General features: G+C 44.7%; 1 protein-coding gene across 1 annotated transcript in view; it reads right to left on the bottom strand.

The window, feature by feature from the left end:
• Window positions 1-22,951, bottom strand: part of CADPS (calcium dependent secretion activator) — a 435,301-nt gene that overhangs the window by 152,213 nt on the left and 260,137 nt on the right. Inside the window, exons 11-12 of the mRNA XM_045290125.1 lie at window positions 18,001-18,213; window positions 3,537-3,673 (exon numbers count right to left, since the gene is read on the bottom strand). Of these exons, the coding sequence (XP_045146060.1) occupies window positions 3,537-3,673; window positions 18,001-18,213 (350 nt within the window). The remainder of the gene's footprint in view (window positions 1-3,536; window positions 3,674-18,000; window positions 18,214-22,951) is intronic.

Below are 22,951 nucleotides of genomic sequence, written 5' to 3'. Positions count from 1 at the left end.
AATAGAGTCCCATGCACGTCTCTAACCCTGAAGCATTCCCCTTAAAAGAGCATTTGCGGGGCGGGCGGGTGGGTAGGTGGCAAAGTCTGGGCTACTGTGTACAAGATAATAATATTATTAAGAAATTGGTACACTGCTTTAAATTTGACAAGGAAATGTCAATAGAAATGTACAGTCACCTTGCGGGCTAGACGCGGGAGGTTTATCCTCACTTTATAGATGAGACAGTAGAGATTAGGGCTGTTGATGGGCCCACAGATAACGTACAGGTAAGTCTCGAACCCAGCTCTGTTTTACTTCAAGTCTTTTGCTCTCTCTACTCCAAAGAGTTAAGAAAAGCAGGCTTCATTTCTATCCAGGCCAAAGCAAAATCCAAATCCCTTATCATGATTCCGAGCTGATTCCGAGTCATAGAAACCCGATAGGACAGATTAGAACTATCCCTGAGGGTGTCCAAGGCTGGAATCGTCATGGAAGCAGACTGCCACAGACCCCTCCCTCGGAGCAGCTGCTGGGGTTCAAACTGCCGGCCACACGCCTAACCACTGCACCAGCCACATACCAGGGCTTCCTAAACCCTTGGATCTTGGAAAAATAATCTTTTTATTTTTCAAATGAGGCCCTAACTCTCCCAAAAGAATAAATAGGATGACTTCATTTACAGATTGTAAATCAGAGATGATTCCATGAAGCCAAGGACGTGCGTGTGCCTTCGGCGTTTCGATTTATTTTGGTTCTGACCATTCTTTGCTTTCTTCTTATTTATTTGCTCGCGATGGGACCAAACTGTTATGTAAGAGAATGCAGTGGGATTTCCAATTCAACGTGGATTGGGAAGCCGCGATGGGTTCGGCGTGGCTGCCTCCATTCTGTACCAAAGAGTGTAAGCCACAGCGAAACCAAACCACCGGGGTGGTCCAATGGCCCGGGGCTCGTGGCGACCCACGGGTGCCACCGAGGAGCGGCGCTTCATGAGGTTTATGAGATGGTGGCCTTTAGGAAACAGGCACCCAGGCTTCTCCCTCTCTTGGTGATTAGCCCAGCAAGTGACTGCTGAACTGCTTAAAGGCTTAGGGAAATATACGCTCAGAAAGGCAGGTGATTTGTCATGCCAGGTCACCCTGGGGCGGAGCCTGGAGGACAAAATCTTGGCTTTGGATGTCAGTGCCTGTCTGAAGCAGGGATACGAAGTAACTGACGTAGGTGGTTCTTCGTAAGCTGCCAGTGCAGAACTGTTTTAAATAGGAATTGAGTTTCACTTTCAGGGTCTTCTCTGAGTCGTCTTTTGAATATTACCCCATCTTGGGAGAGAAAAGGCACAAGCGGAGAATGGTGGGTGGGGGACAGGTAGAAGCCACAGACGGGCAGTGAGGGAGCCCTTTGCAACATTCTCAGCTCCTATTAGGGATCTGGGGAATCTTCCATGGACAACATGCAGCTCCGAGATGCATCCAGGGAAAGAGGCATCTTTCCTATTTCAAATGATAAGTTACTGCGGAGGGCGGGAGAGTAGTCGAGGCAGTGGGCTGCCCCTATAGGCAACTTCTTTGCCACCCCATCTGCTACCCCAAATGCTAAATCTTAGAAACAACACTGCTGTGAAAGATTAAAATATATTTTCTACGACTCAGATGACACCAAGTCTTTTGTAGATGCCAAAATAGCTGCTTTGAAAAGAGTTGAAGAAATATCAATTAGGAACTCAGTCGAAGACACAAAAAAATTTATGTATCCCTGCTGGTCTGTCTCCAAAACTAACTGAAAAAGAAAAAAAGATTGTAATAATGAGAAAATGGAATATATAGAAGAAGGAGATAAGATGCTTTTATTTTGTGCTATTTTTTGAAAATTTGGTGAAATGATTAATAGGCACAGGTATCCCAATTGGGAAATAAGTAATTTTATGCTACTCAGATTTAGTTTTGGAGTTTGTACCCTGTCTTTAAGCCTATATGTAACTAATAGGAATAAAGCCGAACATTTTGTTGTTAGTTTGAATTTTCGAGAGCATATATTAACTTTCCTTAGCGGTGAATTTAAAAACCAAAAGAAAATTGTTCTTAAAAATGATGTTTCCAAAAGACCCGCAAATAATGCCCTTCAAAAAAAATTCCTCAAGAAAATAGGAATTATACATAAAAGAGAATGATTTCAACTCAGAGACATTTTTCTTACAAGTTTCATAAATGCAATTTAAAATTACACAAATGGTTATAAAATCTTAGGAAGCGTTTGAGGGAAAAAAAGCCTTGTTATGCAAGGTAAGCTTTCTTGTTGTTTGTTTTTAAAGTCAAAGTGATGTGCTTCCTCCAACTTGGCAACATTCGTATTCCACTGATGAAGCGATTCTGAACCTGAGCTGATCGATGAATGTTGTATGAGATGCAGATTAATAAATTACCCTACATAATCCTGTTTCTGCTTACACGAGTATTTTATCTGCTGCTATTTTTGATATTTTGGCTTCTAGTGCAGCAAAAAGAGGGAATCTAAAATTAAAAAAAAATAGACAGAATAGATATTTAGAATTTAGTTGTGCCATTTAGGAAATAAGCACTATATATTTATTTGTAAAAATATAAAATATTAATATTGACAATGTGTTGCTCTTAGTTAAAGATACAATCATCATACTACATAAATAAATTAACCCTCATTAACCTCAGTGTGCAGAGTCTGGGCTGAGACTTTTCTTCTGCATCAAGGCATTTTATTGTTTCCTCTTCCCTTTCTCATCTATAAAGTGGGATTAAGAGCATTAAAGAAATGACTTAAGGATTTATGCAGAAGGGAATACATCGAGTATTATGAAAGTAATCATTTAAGCCCAAAAATGAGTCTTCAGCAATCCAATGAAGACATAATAGATTTCTATTTAAATGACTTGAACCGATTTTTAAAACGGGGCTTTAGGAGGCATGGCTGCTCCTTCCAGGTAGATGGACCTTCAAATGTCTAAGGTACCCCAGGAAAAAAAATGTCCATAAAGAGTGAAAAACGCTCTGAATAGTATGACAACAACAAGCCTCATAAGCAGACAAACTGTTTTTTTTTAGTTTATGAACAATGAAGGAGGGTTTATTTACAAATCCGTTTACTCTCCAAAAAGCGAACCAAACAAACACCACACAAAAGCAGTATTCATTTAAGAGGCAGGAGCATGAGACTTGATCATCTGGAGGAGGGAGGGAGGGAGAGCTCAAACTAAGATACGAGGCAGTTTTTACAAGTTCTCCATAACAGGTGCCAAACCCCACTCCCCTTGTGGGAATAGCTCTCGTGTCGTAGCTGAAAAAGTGGGACGTTAAGATAGAGAGTCTGGGGAATCAGACCCATCTCTCCGGGTAACTTCCTCCTGCGCTGTCTGGCTTCCTTGGTAAGTAAAACTCTCGCAACCCTGAAAATGGTGAACACGCTTTCAGTTGTACAGGGGCTCGCTCTGTCACGGAGAAGGAGCTTCTGACATGAAGGTGGGGACAATTTTTATTAAACATTTTTTTAAGTTCTCATGTTTAAATTGCAAAGAATATACTTGCCAGGCAAGAATAGGAATCATTAAGTCTGTGATCCAAAGTAAGGCGCTGTACCATCTCAAAGAGGGAAGCGTGGTCAAAGTTACAGGGGTTGGAAGAGATAAATTCATCCATGCCATGCTTTTGAGCTCTATCTGCGTCTGTGCATTTATACATGTAGAGAGAGACACAATTTAGAGAAACACATCATATTTTCTTTGACATTTCAAATAGACAGGAATTCACTAGGCATTATGAACGCTAGCACTTTCCCGGTTACCTCCCACCAACATCCCCAAGATACTCTTTTTACCTCCCATTGTCAACTTGCATCACTTACTGGTGAGTTTATTGCATTTCGGCAAAAATATATTGGCATCAACATGTTTATCAAATGATCACAATTCCAGTGTATTTAATGCTCTTCTTTAAAAACTAAGCACAAGATCGTAACTTTGCCTGCATTTCACCAATACTGAAAGCAGATCAGATCTTTGCTTATAGAAGCCTATTTAGCTTTTTATGTTTTTAATAGATTCTGCCATTCCAGTGGTTATGTCTATAGCAATTTCTCTACAATGATTGGGATGGTCTACAAAAGGGGTTATGCTGATGTCCAGCAAAGTGACAATATTTGTCCGCCCCTCCCCGCTCCCAATTCCCATTGCCAATTTGGTTTCATAAAAGAGGTTTGTGTTCCCACCCTCCAAAATGAAAAACAAACAAACAAACAGAAGATTTTCATTGGAAGCTGGAGAGTCAGTTCAGTCGGAGTTTAATTGGCAATGGCCAGAGACACTGCCTTATCGTGTGCTGACCCAGCTAGCAAAGCTTAAAAAGTAGACAAACAGAAAGAGGACACAGCAAGGGCTATGGTCTGCCATTTATTGTGAATTAAGCATCTCAATGTATTCACACTTTCCCTTACAGGGTGAAAGCTGTAGGCAAAACCTCCTAAGGGCTAACTAATTAAGCTCAACATGTGTAACTAAAATACACTACACTCAACCGCAAAATAACTCAGAGAATTCACGTGGAGCAGGGCCAAGCAATTCCTAAAGAGGTAGGAATGGAGCTTCTATGCAGTAAAGGCATCAACTCACTCCACCTCACCTCTCCTGACTCTCCTGGTATGTAAGACTAGGCAGCAAAAGAATCTTCTATCGACTTGAGCAAGATTGTGTTTCTTTCTCTGTGAATGCAATGTTCTACGATTATACGGGGATCGCCTAGGAGCCAGCGATGCTGTCAGGACCTGGGAGAGTAGATTTCTGACTTGGAGAGAGCACTGGGAGATGTTCACATATGGCCTCCCTCCCAAGCGGTGGCTGCTTTTTTTTTCCCCCCCCTTTCTCTTTCTTGGGGTAGGGATAAAAGCTTGGGCTGCAGTAGCAGTGCGGCTTTAAAAATGATGATTTCTTCTCGCGTTATTACTGAGTTTGCATACCATCCAAAAATAAATGTTAGATGTCGGCCCTCTTAAGTGCTAAGACTGGAAAGAAAAAAAATCATCTGCTAAAGTTCATAGAAGCAGCAAGTGGTCAGTGTTGGAAGGAGATGTGTTGTTTGTGCCCAAGACACACAGGAGCAACTGCGTCCAGAAGGCGAGTTGAAGTGTGTGTATTTTCACGGCCAAGTGGCTCCATCAGGATGGTTCCACACAGGCAGGTGCAGGAGTCACAGGTACCAGAGCATCTGAAGGGTACTTCCCCAGAGGCGACAACTGCCCCAGTGTTGACCTCAGGAAGGTGAACTTCACCAAGGCGATGCCTGTGGCTGTTGCTCTCCACACTCCCTTTCCTCCCTTGTCTTTGGATGCCTGGGAAGCATGATGGCCAGGAAGCTGGCGCTGGGGAAGCAGCCGGGGGGCTCTTTCTGGTCTGTGACTCCTCAGACCCAGAGCCAGTTGTCTCTCTCTTCAAGCCTCAGGTTCCACGTGTATCACTGGAGGGGCGCTCTCAGCTTCCTCTGCGCCACCAGAAGGTCTCTCTGGGGGGAGGGGACCGCGGCAAGCCAGGGCACTTCGCCTTCTCGGCTGACAGAGTTCCACCGGCTGGGGCAAGGCGGGGTGCCAGCCCACGATTCATAAGATTTAGCTTCCTAACGATCCTCCCCCAGCCCTACCTACCCTCTCTGATTAGAAGAGAATAGGACAGGCAGTTTGGCGAGTAGCCCCTCCTTGCGCTTGCATTTCTCACAAGAGGCTGCAAGCCGACAAATCGGCCAGGGTCTTACTCTGCCAGCTTGGCTCTGCTATCTTACGGCTCTTCAGTTATGATGGTACAACCGGCCATTCAGCACAGCGAGAAGGGCGTTGTTTTGTAGCTGTTTTAAAAAAAGAAAGGCCCTTGTTTCCTGTCTCTGGCTTTGTATTTGATGAGCCTCTTCAACACTCTGCTGATGAACTCCTTGGCCTTGCTGGCCACTCGGGAAATGGAACTGAAAAGGTGACTTGGCTCCTACATGAAGAATTGGATAGAGACCCACGTCCCTGCCATCCGCTACTTGCCAACATCCCCACGGCTAAACGAACACGGCTCCGGGTGCTAATTATGGCGTTCAAGGAAGGCTGGCGATCATTTTGACTCACCTTTTAACTCGGGTTGTTAGAAAAATATGTTTAAAACCAGCCCATTTTCCTCTTCAGTGTAGAATAAACCCATCAAAAGGAAAATTCCTTCTTCCTTTCTTTTTTTCCCCCAGCCTAAAATAGTGACCGGAGTCTACTGGGAGGATGGCTGAACCTGGCACTGATTCTGGGAGGCTGGTTTCTAGTTTGGGCACAGGCTAGGCCAGTTGCCTCTCTTGACGAGCTTCAGTTTCGGGGTGTGTCAAAAGAGCCGGCTTCTCAGCTCTCTCCCTGTGGGCAGGGACTGTAATTTAACGATTCCCTCAGACCTGCTGCAAGCCTTCTCTAGGGTGGATGGAGCGTAACGCAGTGGGAATTCCCAACAAGTAAAACCAGCAGCCACTGGATTTGGCTTGAACAAAATTATCATGTACTCAGAATGATCATCTTCATGGTTCCAGTAACTCAAGAATGCTTAATGAGGTGGCTGGTTCTCATGAAGTCTCTGAGAATTTCATTAAGCTTGCTCTATTAAGAACAAGGCGGCGGGGTTGAGGAGGAGCTGGTAACGTTATTTTAATATATCAGTGGAAAAAATCTGATTTTTTTTCACTCTTTTGGAGCAGGAAAGAACTGGATGTTCTCTGCTTTAGGAATGCCATACATGTTTGCCGAACTTATTTTATCAAAAGAACCAAATGCGCCCTTTCAACAAATGCCTTCTATTGCTTGATTGTATGGGATGTCGACACACGAAAGCCCCTGGGGAAAGCGTACAGGGCAGTGGTGGCGAGAGGTAACCTTTTTTGCCTTCCACGTGCAGGAATAGGTGCGATTCCCCACCTAGCCATCCCACCACCAGCACAGTCGCTCCTGTATGGTGGCGGTGGCGGAGTGGGTGTTGTGTGGTGCTATGAGGCTGGACAGGCTACAAGGGTGCTTCTAGACGAAGACTGACGTCGGTAGTGATCTGCTTCTCGCGGAGCTAGTAAGAGCAGCGACAACCCGCTGCGCCGAGGATTTGGATCACTGTGGGGAGGGCTGCCACGGCCTGAGAGCCAGGAAGAACGACAGCAGGATACGGCAGGCGGTGGTGCAGGTGGACTTCAGCAAGAGCAGCTAGAAAGACTCCCGTTGACTGCTGTGTGACACGAGGCAGGGTTGTTAACAGTTCTGAGTCTCCTTGGACTCCCTGAGAATTTGCAGCGAGGAGCCCAGTCTACCATCAGAAGGCTGCCAAGAGGATCCGATAAGAAGGGCCTCTGTAGTGCCTTTAGTGGCTAGCCCAGTAAGTGCTCGAAAAACACGAGCTCGTAATGAAAGCAAATCCACCGCTGCCCTCCAGGAGGAAGATGAGGCTGTCTGCTCCCTTAGAGGTTTGCACTCCGGGAGTGGTTTTAAATTTTTTCCTTCCCCTCTTCTTTTTCCAGTAAGAAAAGGGGAGGATTCTCAGTGCTCCCAAAGCAAGGTTTTTGTGTGTGTACGTGTTCTCAACAAAAAGAAAGGTATTTCCGCATTGATAGCGAAAGCTCCATTTGTTCTTTGCTTCTTGAACAGGCTGTGCATAGGATGCTGAAAGCTTCCCCTCATCTCTGTTCTATGGATCTCTTCTGTCCCTGCAGCCCTTCTACTTTTGCCGGGACCTATTCTGACTCCTCTGGTGTCAAAGAGAAGTTACACACGAGACATCCATACAGTCACATCTCTGGGTAGACACTCTGTTCCTTGAGGACAAGAGTCTGCTTTGTCCACTCCTCTGCCAGCTCCCAGAGGACCAGCATGTTCAGGAGGTATTTCTCAACAGGCTTACTCCAACACCTTCATCCCAGCAAATTCCCATCCATTTTATAAAGGACTCACACACATGGGGGGTTCAGATGGTGACTTGCAAATCCCAAAGTGGGAACATGTGCTCTTAGTGGGGAAGCCTGTGTCGAAGGAAACGGAACTCTAGGTGCAGGTGTCTTTGGGTACCGTTCCGAGTGTCTGCCCGTGTCTCCATACATCTCTAGGGCCATATGCATTACATATGTTGTCTCTTTTAAAATAAAACACTGCAGTGGTCCAGCTGTTCCAAATTCTGTTTCAAAGAACTTGTGGGTGCTTCCCAAGCAACACTACATAGTCATTCTTTCACTGTCGAAGTCTGTTCTTCGACAGCGCTGAAAATTACAAAAACCCCAAATCTTCCTTGTAACTTCATTTCCCTCTGTACAAACCATTGGAATTAGGCGATGAAAGAAAACAAAACTCCGATGTTGACATGAGGAGGGGGAAACAGTAAAACAAACCGGAGAGCCGACTCCCAGTCCAGCCCACTTTGGAATCAAGTTGCTAACAGTTGGTAGGTGTGAGAAAAAGGTGAACTTGGACATTTGGCTGAGCAAAAGAGCATTGGGTGGGTAAAGCAGCTGCTTAAAGACCTAATCATGATTGCATTCTTAGCTCTTGCTGAACACCCATGCTCATTTCCATTGCTTTTTTTTTTTTTTTAAAGAAAGCAAAGATTTCCTGTATTTTTGGAACCAATGTCCAGTTTTACTTTGTGCAGACCTGGGTGAGGTAGCCCCGAGCCCTGCTGGTCTTCCATGGTTTTCACTATCCAGCAAATGCGCCGTGGGGCTTTGTGCATCTGGGCATAACTCAGCACACCTTCCAAACACTGCTATCTGTTCCAGTTCTAAAGGGGTTCATTTGCATAAGGATTTGGAAGTCTTGTATAGCACGAGAATCGGGGATCGACTCAGGTCAATCTTAGATGATACGGCTGGTATTAGAACCGAAATCTAAGCGGTACCAGTGGCATGTATGGCAGAGGCGCAGGCTGAGGGGAGCAAGGACTTATGCCAGATGAGTGTTCTCTCCAATGGGAACCAATCAAAGCTGTGTACCACATACCACATTGCTTCGGGCACATCACGGTGTGGCGCATAAAGACTGCTCCTAAGGTGATACCATTGTGTAGGTTTCACACGGTCACTTGATCTACGTCACTAAAATTTCAGTGACACGCTCCCGATCGACTACCCTACCATGTATGTTGCCGCTTAATCATATTTGGGTTTGTTTCATGTTTGATATTCTTTTCCTGATCTTTCCCTCCTTCACAGCTAAAAGAAAATATTTCATATTTTTCATGATCTCTTGCCTCACTAAAGAGCATGTTTATATGGTGGTGTTGTAGACAACTTTGCAATGATGCCTGCCAAAGCAGTATAATTTTTCCTGGGGAACTAATACCATTTTCAAACATTTCCTACAATTCAAGCAGCAAAGGGAATAACGACGAAAGACAAAAGACCAGATCTCTCGTCTTACTACTTTGTTATATGATGCCTGGATTTTTTTCTAGGCTAGGAAAAAGGAAATTCTGCTGTTGAAAATAATGATGCTTGCCTTGCTAAGACATCATCTGAAAGAGGTTCCTCTTTCCAATGAATCTCTTTTATGAAAAGGCGGGGTAGCTGTTTTACACTGAAATTTAGAGCGTGGTCATGACTTTTGCTACGCCGCACGGATGCTAGAGGCAAGAGTAGCTAATGGGACTCTAAAATCGTCTGAGAACTCAAACTGCAAATGAGAAGGTGACTTTGTTTCTTATATGGGAAATGTGTGCTTGTCATCTCTGCCTGACAGTACAAGAATAAATGCATGGTTTGGACAATAACGAACAATGACAGTAGTCAACCTCATCAGAAGACATGAAATAAAGAAATGACAATGATTGATGGCGGCTGGCTGTTTATGGATTTTTCGAGAAGAGTTTTTCTTGGTTGGTGAAGTGAACAGAGGTCATGCTCTGCCTAAGCTCTGCTCAACAAGCAAAAGATGGGTCCTTCCCATGCCTGCTTCCCTGAGGCACCCAGCGCACCATTTAATGGAGAAGCAAAGGAATGATTTTGTGGTCCTTTCTCCCGAGCCGCTCTAAGGGGCCTGCCTAAGGGAGGGTGGCTTCTTCAGGAAGTACCAAGGGCAGCTCTGCATTCGGGAGAAATCTTGAATTTACAACAGCTATAGCCACATACCCAAAGGGAAACGTCCGTGATGTTCTTTCCATGTTCGTTTTTATAATTCTTTGTAAGAGGGTTTGTGTGTAAATCCTAAGAAAGACTGCTGATGCTTTTTAAAAAAAATAAAAGACTCAAAACCTTTCCTGCTGTAGATATTACCCTTTCAGTGACTGTATAGAGTCCTTAAGGGTGTCTTCAGGTTCCCTACAACATGGGTTAAATCTATTTTCTGTACTTGATTTTTGTTAATAATGCATTTTACTGCAAGTCTGTCTCAAGCTATGAAAATCCTCAAGTGCTTCGTGGGCAAGGTGTACGAAGTAGTTTACAGAGATATGCACCGTCATTGAATGATCTGTTTAGACCCTATCATGGTGCTTGGAATGCCCTGCACCTGCTTGGAGGAGTCTACTAATTTAAAGAGTCATTAATGTTATAATAAGAAGAAAAGTCATTTACAGTGTTCTTTTGGGTTCTGCAAATTAAGTTGATATTGAATTAATTCTTTGATATTGCATTCCTGCAATGTAGCAACTGCAAGTTGACAATACAAGAAGATACAGCAAGGCTCTCATGAGATAAAAATACAGAAAGGAATGAAGACAAACAACTGTTTGAAAATCTACTACAACAGCAATGCGCTCTTGTGCAAATAGAGGTAGATTCTCTCAGACCAGAATCCATTCAGTCATCTATCCATCCATCCTTTCTTTCTTTCATTCTTTTTTTAAGTATAGCAAACTCCAACCCACTAAGTTTTTTTTTTGGTCTCATCAGACATTGCACGTAAAATAAAGTTAAATTAAGTATCTGCTTAGAGTGAAAAACGTCCGTCTGCTAGTCAGGGGGAAACATTTATGCAAAATAAAAGAAAAAAGAAAGAGAGAAAGCAAATTAAAGAAAGATGAAAAGAATTAAAAGAAAGGACTATTGTTGAATGGTCAGGAGGAATGATATGACCTACATCTTCTAGAGTAGCATTCAGAGTACTTGAATACATATTTGCCTGCTCTCTTGACACATTTTTCTAGCTCGCTTGTATGTCAAGTCTTCCTTCTGCACATTTTTGATGGGTAGCTTTTTCCTATATGGGAGCATACCCTTTTATTAATAACTGAAATGTGGAAAGATTGTGCTAAACTGTTAACATTTCCCCTTTTGTTTTCTCTTGTGGGTATACTTAAAAAGGTTAATACAAATACAAACGAGGTTATAAAAAATGTGATTGTTGTCATTGTTCTTGGGGGAGTAGCAAAGCGACATTTGAGACCAGAGGTGACAACCCTCCTTGGCCTCAGGAGATCAAGATTCTTTTGGAATCAGCAACATGGGCTCAATTGTGTCCTTGATTTCTTGATTTTGCATGTGGTAGCCCTGTGTATTTTCGTTCTTCCTTTAAAATTCACCCTGCATTGAGGCTTCTGTTAGATCACATTCTCAAGCCAGGGAGAATGAATTCTTTAGCATTGCAACAGTGTGTTTGCTTTTTAAACTGGATGTTGCAGTTTCTTAAGGCCTTACTCAGGTAACATCTTTGGATTTCCTATTCTTCCTTTCTATGGGTCAAGGTATCCATGGTTACCACACCGTTGGTTGGTCCACAGCCCATACTAATCTTTGGAATGGGCAGGAAACAACAACAACAACAACAACAACAACACATTGTCAGAGTGCAAAAGGATCTGTGTTCAGGCATTAAGCAGTCCAGTAGCTGTGACTTCCATGAAACAATGGCATTATTAGCCATTTCATTGAGATGTGAATTAATCATCTTGGAATGAAAAAAAAAATAGAAGATGCTAATGGTTGGCTTCACTCAGAGGATCATTTGATGCCAATATGAAAGCCAAGGAGAGGAGGCAATTATGCACACATCACATGCATCCTAGTTTCAGTATGGAAGCTTACATTTCAAACCTACGGTCAGGAAAATAACATGAAAAGTTTGACTACAAAGTCTAGCCATGAGGGAGATTTAAGAGGCGAGGGAAAGCACATCGCAGGTGTCAGATAATCTAGTCTGATTATCTGAGCTGTGCTAGCTATGGGGGAGCACTTACCCTTCAGTCCAGCTAGAAGTTAGCAGGGTAAGAAGGAACAAACCAGAATGACATAAAGACTAGCAACAAGGCTCAGGAAAGCAGACAGGAGCTCTAACCTAGCAGCTAAAGTTCTTGGGTCCGAGCAAAGATTGCACAAGAAAACTGGAAAACCAAACAAAACGAAACCAAACAAAACCAAAACCCCAAACAAAATCAACCCACCTCCCCTAAACCAACAGTAATAACCAGCCCTCTCCCACCCCACTACCTGTTGACAACTTTTCAAAATGGCAGTAAAAATGGCGCCACTTTCCAAAAACGCCCAATTTGGGGGCTCTAGGATGCGATTAACGATTGTTAGTTGAGAACAGACATTAAAAACAAGAGTTGCTGCGAGCGACATATCAGATAACCCTTGGCCAAATGGCCGCGTTTAAAACGTGCCCTCCCCCCTGGCCCACAGCACGGGAGAGCTGGGGGAGGATTTGGTCCCGCTGCACTAACACAGAATAGGCAGGAGTCAAGTGTCTCAACGAGAGGCCACCGGGCATTGAGAAAGGGTGGCCATACTCAACTGCAGGTTTGGGGTATCATTTCCCAGGTGAGCAATATTTGCCTTAAAAACTGGAACATTGGAAAACTTCGTTTTAAACAGCCAAAGAGCTAGGTACTGACTTGCTTTTTAAAGAATTTAACCAAAAAGATAAATAGATTTAAATGAACAACAAGAAGAAACAAACAAAAAAATCCCTCCCAAAGAATAACAACAAGAACAAAAAAGTTTTAAAGATTGGTGGTGCCCTCCCCAAACTTTTGTAGAGTCACATACAAACTAATGAATAGCAGGATCTATTTTTTTTTCTTTCAGTTTTTAGAATTCAATATAAATACGCCACTCCACTCTTTCTTAGACGCGTCTTTTCATTTTGAAATGATCCCCAAATTTAAGAAGGCACCCAGAAATCTGTGAAAGTGAATTTAGAAAGGCCCAAATAAACTCACAATTACTCCCAAGTTTCTCAAACTGTAAAAAAAAACTTTTAAAAATTAATTCCATTCTCAAGGTTCCCTTGAGCAGACAGCGACATGACAAGACTGGAGTGTTTATTTTTCTCTATCCCTCAAAAACAAAAACAAAACCCAAAAAACCTTCCCATGTCTCTGCAGCTACCCTCTGCTATCTAAATACTAATACATACTAAGGTCCGCCACTTTAGATGTGGTTCTTAACAACCATTCACAAGGAAGAATGGCCAATACTTTAACCAATTAGCCAATTGAGAAACGCCAGAGGTACGTCTTTCACAGCATCCCTTACCTTTTGGAAATCAAGGAGACCTCTTTTAAAATGCAATACTTGATTGTTTTGACCATCTGTGATTGACTGAACTTTGTGAGGTGACTTAATGAAAACCAATCAACACAGAGACTAGTAAGCCAGAGGCCACATTTGGCTTTTTGTGACATGTTATGATTGCTTGATCGTTTTATGTCATTTGGTTTGTAATACAGAGAGACCCACCTTCCGTGCTGGCCCAGGACTACTGGGCAGCTATCCTGTGACATAGGACTTGTAGTTTTCGAACCAGACAAATCGTGGGAAAACCAGGAGAGTCCTGGGCAAACCAGGATGAGTTGGTCACCCTAAGTATAAGTGAAGACTCTGAGTTCAACTAAGTCAGATAAGGTGTGATGGGTTGTATTTTGTAGATTAAAGGCAGTTGTGGACGAGCTGAGAATTAACTGCCATTGTGTGGCAGGTGCCACTGAAAATTGTGAGATGCCCTAGTCGTGCTTGCTTGCTTGGGAGGTAATGCACAAGAACCACCTAGTGACGTCACACAATGTGAAACTCCCGACACCCCTTTTGAACTCCCTCACCTAGCCTCCTTATTGCAAATGCTCAGGTGCGTGAGCGGGGGTGGTTAAATGCGGAGTGATTTCCTGGCTTCTGTATGATGGGAGCGGGAGCACCATGGCTGGGAACACCTTTGGATGTCGCTTTGGTTAAGTGCATAAATTAGGCAGAAAGAATTGGGAAGTGAGGATGCCATGCCTTGGGGATAACCAAGTGACCGTGGGACAGTTAGGTTCAACATGATGGAGCTGAAGCGTGGTTACATGTCTGTGTACAGCCCACAGCTCAACAGGCACCATTCACACCTTTGTCTCCATGAAAGATACCTGCTGTACCACACACCTGCATGGCTGAATGTAGTAAGTTGCCCTGTTTTAAAGAATTTGGTAGGCATGATGGGGCCTCATCCTCTCTAAAGGACCCCAGGTCTTAGGGAGACATTAAAGAAGGTGGCAGCACCACCAGAGATAAAGAAGTGCCAGCAGTCCCCAGGGGTTTCCCTCCTCAGTCACCTCCCACACTGCCTCTCAGGATAATCTTATTTACCCTTCAATTTCTAACCCGGAGGGTTGTTCTTTCTTTCTTTTTCTTTTAAATCATTTTACTGGGGGCTCGTACACCTCTTATCACAATCCTTACATCCATCCCTCCATGGTGTCAAGCACATCTGTACATTCGTTGCCCTCATCATTCTCAACACATTTGCTTTCTATTTGCCTTAGGAGTCTTCTTTGGATGCATTTTAGCGGTTGCTTAAGCAATGGGGCTGCTAACTGAGAGGGTGGCTTTTGTACCTGCCAGCTGCTTCATGGGACAACGAGGAGGCAATTGGCTTCTGTAAAGAAACCCTTGGAAACTCGGGGAGGGGGTGGCAGTTCTCCTCTGTCCTACAGGGTCATTGTAAGTTGGAATTGGCTCAACAGCAGGTTTGTTTTCTTGGTTTTATGTCCACTAGGGCAGAGGCATATATTCGTGTTCTGTGTGTTCACTTGCATTTTTCTGTAGATAGAATTTTCATTGTATTGCTAAATGAGTCCTATTTAAAGAGGAAAGGAAATCCAGAGCTGCTGTGCGTTTTTATGCAGAGGCGATTCCCTCTTAAGTAGCTGCCATCACTAGCCTGTTGTAATCAGTGTCTCGTCTCTGTTTAACTTTACCCCCAAATTGTCTTCTTCCTCACCTCGTGAAGAAGCAGCAAGGCCAATCATGAACTATGGTACTTTCTTAATCTAGGCGTTTGATAGAACAGAGACATAGAAAGCAAGGTCAAATGGAGAACATTTGGAAGTCATACCAGTATTATCCATGTCTCACCAGAGATAACATTTATAAGGTTGATTCGGATGATGGCTATAATTAGGAATCATTTCTTCTGACCCAGGGATGATGCTATTTCAGTGGGGTCATGACAGAAAGCACCCAATTTCCCAATTTATTAGGAAAAGCATGTCAGGCAAGATGCAAAAAGAGGCCCTACTGTGTTAATAATTGTAAACATACAATAAACGAAACACCTCACTGCCATCAAGCTGATTCTGACTCAGAGCAATCCGTAGGACAGGCTAGCACTGGCCCCGTGGGTTTCTGAGACTAACTCACTGTGAGTCTCCAATTCTCCCGCAGAGACTGGTGATTTCGATCTGCTGATCTTGCGGTCCGCAGCACAACTGATAATCCACAGTAGGCATGCTTTTTCTCAATTGAGGCTCCTTGGCGGTCCAATGGCTTGGCTGCTAACCCAAAGGTTAGATGTTTGAGCCGACTGGTCACTTTGGAGTATGTCGCAGGCTGCCTCGACACACGTGGCAGCCTTACAAAGCCTATAGGGAAGTTCTACTTTATCCTCTAAAGTTGTCATGAGTTTAGCATCAACCCAACAGCAAAGGGTTTGGTTTGGATTATATCGACTAATGGGTAAGACGTTATTAAGAAAGACTGCCTTCTCTTTTTGCTGTTTTCAAAGTCAGCTAAGTGCCAAGTGCTGCCAGAGAAAACCCGTAGAGAAAGGGGAACTTGGTGGTGGGGGTTGTGGTCAAGACGGATATCCATCCCTTGGTCCCCAAAGCCCACCTCGGCCTCTTCTTCCCCTTTGCATGGTTTTCACTGTGTGCTCTCTCTCATGCCCCTCTGGGGATGGGGAAGTGCTAGGGGCTTATGGACAATGCTTCTTAAGAGAACGAATCTTACTTACAGTCAGGATTGGACAGGAGTTCCACAAAGTGCACGGATCGTATGGGTATTTGCTATTCACAAAGCCGTTCCCCTCCCATCCGCTAGGGTAGTGCCTGGGTCAGTGACAGAAATGGGCCTGCTTGTGGAATGCATTCAAACGCTGCTGCAAAGGAGTCATGGTGGCACAGAGGATCAAGCTTTGGGCTGCTATCCAACAGGTCATGGGTTCAACCCCCTCAGCAGCTCTGCAGGAGAATGATGAGCCGTTCTGCTCCTGGGAAGACTGGATGCCTTGGAAACCCACAAGGCTGGTTCTCTTCCGGCCTATAGGGTTGCTGTGAGTCAGAATCCATTTGACAGCAGAGAACTAGTTGTGTTTCAGTTGCTGCACTTAAAGTTATGCCATCCACATTCTTTCTTGGCGTAAGAGCCAGAGAGGAGGCTACGTGGTCACACTTTGGTCAAGGTCAAGTTTCAGCTTTGGGGCCTTTGGACTTGCTTTCCCTTCTGCAATCCTCCTCCCTCGGGTATTTGTGGGGTGACACCAAAATAATTTGGATTTCAGCTCAGAGAAACCTTTATTGATCACCTGGCTAATCTTCCCTCTCTCTGCCTCAGCCACTATTGCTTGATATCCTCTGAATAAGTTCCACAGCCATGTCCATTTCTATGGGATTTAGCAATGTCTGGAACTCTCTTGTTCATCTGTTGACCTGTTGCCTGTCTAAACTCCCCCACCACTTGGAGGAAGGCAATGAGTGCTCCCCTGGAAGACTTGTCCACCTGCTTCATTAGTCTACCTCCATCACCTATACAGGTGCTTAATGAACTAGACTCCGGGAATGGATTCCATGCTAAAGTAAAGGATCACCATGATTAATTGCTAAACATGCCTTGGACCCGAGTTACCCTGAATTGCTTTGATATTTAAGGTAGGGTAAAGCTCTCTGGGTCCAGTTAATATTTGTAACTAAAGTGGATTACTTAATTTTGTGTTTTGAGTGTGCATTTTCTTTGCTTTAATACCGTATATACTTGTGTAAGCCGAGTTTTCCATCACATTTTTAACGCAGTTTTTGTGGTAAAATTCGGTGCTTTGGCTCATATTCAGGTGGGCTTATATTTGAATATATATGGTAAGTCTCTCACCCGTATACTGGCATTCACCTTATCCTATCTATCAGCGTGTTGGGAGATAAATCCATCCTAGGTAATAAGAAAGTCAAACGAATGCAAAGGTTAAAAAAAACAAAACAAAAACAGAACCAGGAAGATTGGGTGGTGCTGTTTATGGAGATGCTTTCAATTTGGGTCCTGGTATTTTTATTGTGTAGCTCAGAATGGGATTTTAAGTACCATGTTTTTTTTCCCCCACTGCATGTGATAATGTCATCTTTTATTTTTAAAAGGTTCTAAATTACAGATTTAACTTTATTTCAAATCAAGCACTATTTTTAAATTGCTTTTAATTGGAAGAAAGGAGGCACGAACATAAATATACTATATTTGCAGAATTCAAACAAGTACACATTAGGCTGTGACTTCTAAGTTTTCACTAAACCAAAGACATCAAAGTCCACCTGAAACCTACAGGGATGTTGTTTTCCGGCATTTAGACTTCAGAGGAAAGTATATCAAGTATTGCATTTTAAAATTACTTTCAGCTAACATGTCTGTCCCAGCATTCTCCCCGAACTCACTATGTGTTTTCAGCACATGTGACTTCAAAAATCCTTCATATGCAAGCAACTAGATTTTCTGATTAGATTTTGCAAGATGTACTTTATAAAAACTTGGCGTGTGTGTGTGTCTGTGTGTGAACGACATATTTACTTACAAAATTGAGAGATGGGGGCATCCAGCTGAGGCACATTCCCTCCCTTGGCGTTGAGCTTCTGGACTTGGGTGGGGGGCACAGGCTTGTGTGACTGCCCGGTGGCTCGGTACATGGCTTGGACCCACAGGATTCGATCTTGCTCGTCATCGCTTGCAAATATCACGGTGTCGCCTTCTTTGACTGCGTTGAAGAATGCACGGCCACCCTCCAAACCTGGAACGAAGGGAGATAACCACTTCTAGGCTGAGGCACCTCCAGGTTGCACACCTGATGAAGCGCTGTGACCTGAATCCACCCAGAGGTGCCTCACACTGCAGGCCCAGCAGTCTGCTCATGAAAGGTCAGAGCCACAAAAGCCCTATGAAAAGCACTTCGATGCTGCAACAGGTAGGATTGCCATGAGTGGGAGTCACTCTGATAGCAACTGGCTGGCCTCACCAGGGCGAGCTGCAGTGGTCTGGGAAGGGCACATGCCCTTCAAAAAGAGGAGCAATTTATCTGGTATTTGCAATGGGGAGAGTCTGATATTCAGTTGGCCCAAAGTAGGGTTATGATGTCAAAGGGGGCCTTTGAGCATGTTTGTCTTCCTGTGTCCTGCTGGGGACAGAATTGGGAAGGTGGCTGCCATCTTGGTGCCACTGGCTCGGGGAATATCTGCCCATGGGTCTGTTGGGAGTCCGTGGGTGCTGCAAATAGTTACTGAGCCTGGCTTCTAACCTGAAAGCTGGATACACGGAGGTGTCTTGGAAGAAAGGTCTGGTGATCCACTTTCATGGGGAACAGGACAAATGCTTTATATGGAAGGAAGGAAAAGCCTCTCTTGAGCCCACTTCTTCCTTCTACTGGCCAGCGTTTCTCCCATGTTAAGAAACACATGAATCACTTTGGCATCTTGTTACAATGCTTCTTTGGATTCAGTGGCTCTAGGTTGGGGCCTGAGATTCTGTTTTTTTCTAGGAAGACTTCTAGCTGTGACAGATGGTGCTGGTCTTAGGACCTTCCTTTGAGAATCAAGAGTTTATCTTCCGTTCTTTGACCATAAATCCATTCAAATCGGGCTTATGCCCACTAAAATATTTCATCTTAAGGTTAACAACGACTTCCATATTACCAAATCCAATGATCAATTCAGAATTCTTATTTTAGTCAATCCATTGGACTATTGGCAGTCTTGACACTTAGTCCCTTCTCTTGGAAACAATTTGCCCCCTTGGCTTCCTCCACAAAGTCCCTCTTTCCTCCTCCCTCCCCGACTGCTCCTTCTCAGTCTTGTTTGCTGGCTCGTTCTCTTCTTGGTTGCTCAGTACCGGGGTGGCATAGGGCACTGTTCTTAGACCTCGTCTCTGTGATCTACACTTCTCCCTGGTCATGCCATTCAGCTTGTCATACCAGGATTCCGCCGAGGGTCCCGACAGCCCCTTCTCCTGACTCTCAGACCAGCTTCCTTGATAGCTCCATATGGGTGTCTGATAGGTATCTCAGGCTTATCTCATGGGACACACAATTCCTGGTTGTTCTCCCACATCTCCTCTCATCTCAGGACAGCTGAGCCCACCTTTTTGGTTTCACAAGCACAACATTGGGATCATTTTTGTCTTCTTGTTTTCGCTCACAATCCACTTCTAACATGCCTTGGCGTCCTGATAGATCTAACCTCAAGCGTCCCTAGAAGTCAACCACTCTACCCATCACCAGTACTACCACGTAGAGTCTTGCCATGGGTTAGCCTCCTGATCTGACTCCACAAGGATAGGGGGAAGGGGGGCTTCGAAACATGTGGACCAAACATGTGGCATGATCTTAATTCCATTTCCCACAATATAGCTCCTTATAGTCAACTCTCGATATGGCGGCCAGAGGATCCACTCTTATAATCACCTGAGTCTGACCATGCCAGTACTCTGCTGCGAAGCCTCCAGTGGTCCAGCATTCCACTCAGAGAGAAAGCCGAGGTCATTCACAATGCCCCGCTGGTCTCCATATGAATAGGCTTGCCACAAACTGTCTTCCTTTCCTACGTCTAGATTGTTCCCCAACCACCTCAGGTGTGTGCAGATGAATGCACTTTGTTGTCACCACAGCTGGCCTCTGGCTGCTGCTTCCACACTGCAGGTTTGCAATTGCTGCTTCCTGTGGCTAGAACACTCTTCGGCCAGATTCACACCCTGAGCTCCTTCAGGTCTATTTCTCAATGCCACTCTTGTTGAGACCTTCGCCCACCTCTGTTCCTTGTAACTCAACCCTCTGATTGTGCTCAATGTTTCTCCAGAGTTCTTATTACCTTCTAATAAGCTATATCATTTCCTCTTCTCCACAAAGACATGGAGTTTTCTGTCACCTTTAGTTACTGCTGCATCTCTGCTACCCTGAACCATGCGGGTCTCATCGTAGGAGCTCAATACACTCGTTGGCTGAATGAACGCTCGGCAGACTCGACCTTCTCTATTGACAATTCTTGAGGGTAAACTTGGGAGAAAGAGAGGTGGAGGCCTCTTTGGGCTCTGTGTGGCATGCTTGAAATTAGGATCCCAGAGGCTTGGGTTTGGGGATTACAGTCTGAGGTGCCTTGGTGACACAGTGATTAAAGCATTCAGCTGCTAACCCCAAGGCCAGTGGTTCAAACCCACCAACCACCCCACAGGAAAGAGACGTGGTAGTCTCCGTCCATAAAGATGCCCAGGTTTGGAGCCCTCTGGGGCAGTTCTAAGAGTCCTGGTGGTATAAGTGGTTATGGGTTGGGCTGCGATCTGCATGGTTGGCAGTACGAAACCACCAGCAGTTCTGAAGGAGAAAGACTGGGCTTTATACCCCTGTAAATAAATAGCTATAGTCTTGGACACCCACAAAGGGATCGCTATAAGCAGCATCGGCTCACTGGCAGCGAGTGAGGGGCAGGTCTAACCATTCTAGAGGGTTGCTGCGAGACGGAAACGACAACGGCATGAGTTTGGGTCCTCCCTGGAGAGAAAGAACGCTTTCTCTCATTTTAGGTTCCTCCTCTTGCCCCGACGATGAAAACTCGAGAACACGAGTGAGTGAGTGTGTGCCATCTGGGCCATCCTCTAACTCAGGTGCCTTTAAACCTGCTCCCGAGGCTGTCCATCTTCTGGAAGCAGGCTGCCAGGCTGTCAGGAGTGAGTTAGAATCCACCATCCTTTTGGTGGTTACCAGCTCCGTACAAACCATTGGCACCACCCAGGGGTCCTCTTTCATTAGTAACCCCCAAATTTCCTACCAAGGCCAGCCACTGCCTTGTGTGATGTTTGCCATTAAGGCATCTCCATTGTGCTGACAAGGTTAATCCAGGTGCCTCTTCGGCACGAGTGGGTGTATGTTGCTTGATTTATACTTAGGATTTTCAGGCTTGGGGAGTAATGAATAAGTACTTCTTTATATAGACGGTTTAATGGTACAACATCAACAAAGCTTTAATAAAAGCTTCTGGGTGCTTATAAATATGAAGGGATATGTTACCTCATTTCCTATGGAGTGTTTTGATACGTGTGATTTGGGTTGCTGATGCAGTTAGCAAGCTGGGAAAACCGAATGAAACTCATGAATGGCATGATGAAGATCAAAATTCTGACGGGGTGGTGGGAGGAAGTGGAAGAGCTTTGGGGGAAGACTGTAAACCCTGAGAAGGACCAAGGAGTTAAAACCAAAGTCAAACCCAAGTCACTGTCATCGAGTCAATGGCGACTCATAGGAAGAGTGGTTTACTAGATGGCTATCTTTGGGATAAGCTACTTCGCCACGGTCCGTGAAAGCCAGGATAGATGTCTCTGCAATGGTGTTTCTCCCTGACCTGCTGCCTCCCGCACTGCAAGGCTAGCTGCTGGGCGGGGGTGGGGACACTTTGCTCTTGGGATGACTACAAGGAAATCAATTGATGGGCAGGTATGGAGCAATGGCAACAGTAGTAGCAGAGAGCAATGGAGAGTGTAGAACGCAAGAGAGACGGAGAAAACAGGCATGAAGGTAAGAAGGAGAGCGAGGGGTGGCACATCCACTTGTGACCGACGAGACAGGAAGAGGGGCCAAAGTGAATACCCACGTGTGCCAAAGGCAGCAATTTTAGGGATGTCCTGGGGATGACATCAGCCAGGTGTGATGTGCAGCGCTGTTGGAAGCCCGTGAGCTCACTGTGGACACGGAGCCCAGCCCTACAGGTAGACCCGACAAGAGCTAGAGGACATGCCTGCGGATGATGGAGGGTACCACGCAAGAGAAGGGTGACCAGTTCCCAAGAGAGAGGGAGTGGTGTTCCAGCCACCCATCGCGACGGAATCGATGTACAGTGCTAAGTCTATATGGGGTTGTCAAACGGTAATCCAGCTGTTTGACAAATGGTGCCATTAAGTTGTTCTTAGTGAACATCTTTTTGTTTGAAAACTTACTTACTAACTTGTGATAATAGGAATGGAGAAATTGTGGAGTGTTCTTGGAACCACCTTCAGGGAAAGATATAGTAAAGCATCTTCATTTCTCAGTTAAAACGGGTAAGCTGTATGGCAATGTTACACGATTATTTACCAGTTCCTGAAATGAACATTTCATTCACCTTAAATGGGTAAAGTTTATTAAACACAAATCTTGTGTCTGGACCCCATGACGTCTGGACCCCATGAGGTCGCTAAGGGAAGGAGCCTCAGTCATACCTCCTTCACCTATGGCAGAGAGGAAAAGGTTACAGAGGCAGCTACCCCACAAGCATCGCCCCCAGAATAGGATGAGCAGAGCAAGTTATGTCACTCTGAGGACTAAGGTGACATAAAATACCCGGCGTTTTTCATCACCTCACTGCATGAGAAATTTGGAAACTGAATAAGGAAGACTGGCGACAAAGTGAGTTGTGGTGTTGGTGAAGAACTGTGGTGAAGGATATGGAATGTACAATGGGTGAGAATTGTGGTGAGGGATATGGAATGTACAATGGACGAGAATTGTGGTG

The sequence above is a fragment of the Echinops telfairi genome, unplaced genomic scaffold (assembly GCF_000313985.2).
Source record: "Echinops telfairi isolate 266 unplaced genomic scaffold, ASM31398v2 ScPeMD7_31;HRSCAF=116, whole genome shotgun sequence".
NCBI lineage: Eukaryota > Metazoa > Chordata > Mammalia > Afrosoricida > Tenrecidae > Echinops > Echinops telfairi.
The sequence above is the reverse complement of the archived record's forward strand: the minus strand, read 5'-3'. Positions and strand labels throughout refer to the sequence as shown.